Genomic DNA, 5154 nt, shown 5'->3' with positions numbered 1-5154 from the left:
CGGCGGAGGGGCGGCCGCGGGGCGGCGCGGGGGTTCCGCGGGGCTCGCTAGGACGGCGGCGCCCTGCGCACCCACCATGGATCTGCTGCTGGTGGTGAACGCCAGCCTGGGCGCCCCCAACGGCTCCCTGGCGCTGCCCCCCGCCTCCCCGTCCGCCTCGGCCCTCCTGCAGCCGCCCTCCCCCTACTCGCCGGCGGCCGTGGCCAGCTTGGCGGCCGTGGTGGGCTTCCTCATCGTCTTCACCATCGTGGGCAACGTGCTGGTGGTGATAGCCGTGCTCACCAGCAGGGCGCTGAGGGCCCCCCAGAACCTCTTCCTGGTGTCCCTGGCCAGCGCGGACATCCTGGTGGCTACTCTGGTCATGCCTTTCTCCTTAGCCAACGAGCTCATGAATTACTGGTACTTCGGCAAGGCTTGGTGTAACATTTACCTGGCGCTGGATGTGCTCTTCTGCACTTCCTCCATCGTCCACCTGTGTGCCATCAGCCTCGACAGGTATTGGTCTGTCACGCAGGCGGTGGAGTACAACCTCAAACGGACCCCCCGGCGGATCAAGGCCATCATCCTCACTGTCTGGCTCATTTCAGCTGTCATCTCCTTCCCACCGTTGATCTCCATGTACCGGGACCCTGAGGGAGATGTCTTTCCCCAGTGCAAGCTCAACGATGAAACATGGTACATCCTTTCTTCTTGCATTGGCTCTTTTTTTGCCCCCTGCCTCATCATGGTGTTGGTCTATATCCGCATCTACCGTGTGGCCAAGCTGAGGACCAGGACCCTCTCTGAGAAGCGTACGATGCCAGAGGGGTCCTCCCAGACTGAGAATGGCTTGAGCCGGGCTGCTAGGGGCTGCACTTCCCTGAGGATGCAGCTAGGAGAGAACGGACATTATTCAGTGCACCAGTGGCGTAAAGCCTCTGAGCTGGAGGACATTGAGTTGGAGGAGAGCAGCACCTCAGAGAGCAGACGGAGGCGGAGTCGGGAGGAGCATCCCCGCAAAAGCAGCAAGAGTCAGTCCTTCTCCTACTCGTATTCCTCCAAGCACTCCAGCAGCCGTCTGTCCCGCTCTAGCAGTCGCTCCATGCAATTCTTCTCATATCGCCGTCGCCGGAAGCGTAGCAGCATCTGCCGTAAGAAAGTCACCCAGGCCCGGGAGAAACGCTTCACTTTTGTGCTGGCTGTGGTCATGGGAGTCTTTGTGGTTTGCTGGTTCCCTTTCTTCTTCAGTTACAGCCTCTATGGTATTTGCCGGGAGGCATGTGAGATCCCTGAGACTCTCTTCAAGTTCTTCTTCTGGATTGGGTATTGCAATAGCTCCCTCAACCCAGTCATCTACACCATCTTCAACCAGGACTTTCGCAGGTCATTTAAACACATACTTTTCAAGAAGAAGAAGAAGAACTTCCGGCATTGAGCTGGAGGGATAGGAGGGAAGGATTTGCCTTGAACAGGAGTGGAGTTAGAAGAAAGGGAAAGGGCTCTATGCTGAAAAAGAAGGGAGGGAAGGGTTTGTGCTGAGACAGAAGGAAGTAGCTCGCTCCCTCAGAGGTGCTGAGTGGTGGTGTGGGGCATGAGGACTGAACGGGTCGGGGAGGCTGAGGACGTTCACCGTGGTGTGGAATGGCGACAGGGTGCTGGAGGAGCTGTGCTGGAGTCTGGATGGGTAAACAGGGAAGGGGACGATTTCCTTTGAACCCTGAGGCAGAACATGGGGAATCGCCAGAGGAAGGTGTGGTAACACACTGAGTTTGGGAGGCAGCAACCTTGTACAGGCTCTGGAATTTTGTGGGAAGCAAAGCAAAAACATCAAGAGGAAAGGATTAAGTGGTACTGGTGGTGGAATAGCAGATCTGTGTATTTATACATAGAGCAGCTGGGGCCTCTGATGGGCTTGTCCCAGTAAGAAATTGGCTTTTACTGATTACTTAGGGAAAGATGCTAGGTATCAGGCACTGACAGTCTTTTGAGTTATGAAAGGTTTAAATGTTTGCCAAAAAAAGAACTAAAGAACAATCCAAACTCTTTTCTAAATAAACCTTTGTACTGTTAAAACCTTCTGAATGGTGATTTTACACAGGGCTTAAGTCAAACATGAAGCATGGGGTTTTCTTTTTCTTTGGAGAAGTCTTAGTATATGGAGCTGGATGGGAAATGTTTTTCCCATCTTCCCAGGATTTTCCACTTGTCAGTGGGACACCTGGGAATTTTGAATGTTTTCACAACATATGAAAAAGAGCACATGTACCCCATGACCCCATCTGTTCCTTCCTCCTGCTGGATTGCCAGGCAGCAAATTCCTGCTCCATCACTCTCAGATCAGTGGCCTCAGCACCTCGCTATCTTGGAGCAGGTAGCTTGCCTGGATGCAAAGGGGGGTCTTTCTTAAATCAGCTTTTATTCAAACAAAATCATTTTGGGGAACTGAACTAACATTTTCTGAGGAAAAAAAAAAATCAATTTTCCAACCAGCTCAACTTGCATGTGCCCTGGGGAACTTTTTCCTCCGCTCCTTTTAGGTCCCCCCTTGGAAGGGCTCATCTCAGGGGCTGGATGGGTGCTGCTCTCGTTCTCAGACAGGTAGTTGGAGGTAGTCTGCTATGCAGATGTTCAGAGGAAGAGCAATCCCTGCACAACTAAAGTCTTTAAATCCTTCGTATTTACAGCCTTAGAGCAACTAAATCCTTTATTTTTTTAATGAGAAACATACATTGCAGATTGTCAGTGGTGTATGTGAACAAATCTCAAATGAAAGTGCAGCTGTTCCAAACCTTTAGTATTAATGCTGCTTTCTTTCCTTTTCCCTGTTTGTATTTCTGGTTTGTGACTTCAGATTATTTTTTCGTGGAGGGGAGGAGGGAAAGGGAAGGGAAAGAGTTTGAAAAATTATTAAAGCAAACGCTGTTTCCTGTAGATTTATAATATGTCATAAACTGATGGGTAGAATGAGAGACAAGGTGGTGTCTGTACATTCATCACTGAATGCATGCCGAGTGTAAGATTCAGCTAAACATTTACATCCCCTCTCCAGCTGTACTGCTACAAGGTGTGTATTCTGTTTGCGGGTGAAAATACTGCTCCATTTTATTATGCATATCACTCCTTCCATAGGCAGTAGGATTTGGCATCTGCCTCAAATTAACCTTTCCATAGTAAACAGCTCTTTGAAATGCAATGAAATCTAATCTAATACAGCAGGCTTCTTGAAACAGCTAGATCGAATCTATACCTGAGACATCCACTTCTTCACGCTCTCTGTCCTGTCTGAAAGGTGTCTGTAATCTCTCTTCTCTTCAAATTTCTATGGCATAAGTAGAAATGATAGAACAGTAACGGTTGTTGCTTCTGTTTTTCATTATAAGCATTCGGTTCACTTAACCCTGGAAAAGCAGGTTGTCGGTGGTTAAGATTCTGGTGTTAATTCAATAGACAATTTATCTTCAGGGCCAACTCAAGTGGGAGTTCTGCCTAAGTAAGGGTTAGATGATTGCACCAAAGGTATTAGAAGTTTGCTTGATTTCACTAAAGAAACAACTGAGATATTTTCAAAGTCTAAGTCCATAACTTATTGGATCCTTTCATGAAATAAGGCTTGGAGTCATGAAAAGATTGGAGCTTTGTTTAAACATTTGCACTTAAAGAAAGAAAGTTAAGACTTATTTTCAAGGGCATCCCTTTGCATATAACAAATGGTTTGGTACAAGTATGTACCTGAGACAGCCAAATATTAGAAAAAATAACGACCGACAGGAGGAAACTACAAGCCATTTTCTCTTTTGCAAAATGGAGAATTCATTTTAAAATGACATCAAGAAGAGTTGAAACAAGCTCAGATTGTTTGTAGGTAGCAACGTAGCGAAAAAGTTCAGGTTTGTTTAATCTGAATAATCTATACAATTGCCAGAGCAACCAAAGCAACGTATGGTACATAGCTACTACCTCTGAGCTACTGGACAGCTTCATTAGAGATACTCATTCCTACTGAGATAAAGGTTTGTTCTTGTCACTTAATGCTCATCTTAGAGCAGTTTCCCAGTCTGCAGACACACAGCAGTTTCACTGTTGCACTGCTTTTAAAATGAGATTTGTTGCCTGTAAACATGATCCTTCCCCTTTCTTTTTCCTCATAAAATTCAAGAAATCTATGGAAATGAAATGTAATCGACAGTTGGATTTTAGTGGAAGTGAAGTATATATGGAGTGGCTGATGTGCCTTAAAAGTAACTTCTTTGCTATAAAATCATTCTGTAATCATTATAAAAGAAATAATGCTTCTATTCTATTTTTGTTTTGCATTTCAAAATGTCTAAAAAGGATCGATGCAGATACTGAACATCTATGTGCAGCAGCATACTTAAAAACAGGGCATTTTCTGTGGTTTTAATTTATTTCTCGTCACAAATACTCATCTGATTCAATGCCTCAAGAGGATCTTATTTTCTCTGAGTTCAGTAAATAGTAATATTCACTGTAACTGATTTAAAGATGTGCAGTAGAAACCCCTTTTAAGTGCATTTCCTTCTAGATTATTGAGTACAGAGGGTTTCTATTAAAATTGTTTTTAATGTAACTACTGAATATACTTCAAGGAAGTAAAATGGGGCTGAGTTAGCTTTTTTTTTTTTAACTTCAATGTTCTATTATTACTTGTAATAGCTGAAGACTGGAATCTGTTTGTAGTATGTCGTGTGTTGTTAACATTTCATAAAAAGTTACCAGCTCTGCTACTCACACTGTGGTTGTGCTTCCACTGTAAGTTTGCTAATAGCATATACAGGAAAAAATAGTCAATGAAGCTTTTTCTTAAGAAAAAGGGGAAGTTTTTTTTATGTTTCGATTGTGTCCAAATGTACCTTTGATCACATCCGATGAGCTGGTTAAAACACTCACTCTGTTCCTTTGTTATTCTGGAAGAACAAAATGTTACTATAAAGCCATATTGATTTTAACAACAAGCACCTGATCTTTAACTGTTCATTTGCTCATTTCACCATGAAAAATATTTTCTGCCAGTCTAAAATGAGAAGTTAATATGCCATTTTCAAAACCAGTTTTCTGAACAGTACCACTATTGGTTGGATGTTGGAGTATCAAACAGTACAACTTAGCTAGGATGCGAACCCAATCCTACTGTCCTTCAGCTCTCTTTTGTGGGAG

The 5154-nt window shown here is 44.6% G+C and overlaps 1 protein-coding gene across 1 annotated transcript; it reads left to right on the top strand.

Moving 5' to 3' along the window:
* The first annotated feature begins 76 nt into the window (after positions 1-76).
* ADRA2C (adrenoceptor alpha 2C) lies at positions 77-1691 on the top strand. Its single transcript, XM_026083706.1, has one exon. The coding sequence runs from the start codon at positions 77-79 to the stop codon at positions 1412-1414; it is 1338 nt and encodes a 445-aa protein (XP_025939491.1). The 3' UTR covers positions 1415-1691.
* Positions 1692-5154: the final 3463 nt, after the last annotated feature.

The sequence above is a fragment of the Apteryx rowi genome, unplaced genomic scaffold (assembly GCF_003343035.1).
Source record: "Apteryx rowi isolate R43461 unplaced genomic scaffold, aptRow1 scaffold_611, whole genome shotgun sequence".
Lineage (NCBI taxonomy): Eukaryota > Metazoa > Chordata > Aves > Apterygiformes > Apterygidae > Apteryx > Apteryx rowi.
This window is presented reverse-complemented; position numbering and strand designations above follow the sequence as displayed.

What these genes read in the sequence shown, in the direction of transcription:
- ADRA2C (XM_026083706.1), top strand. Translation starts at nt 77, where the DNA reads ATGGATCTGCTGCTGGTGGTGAACGCCAGCCTGGGCGCCCCCAACGGC.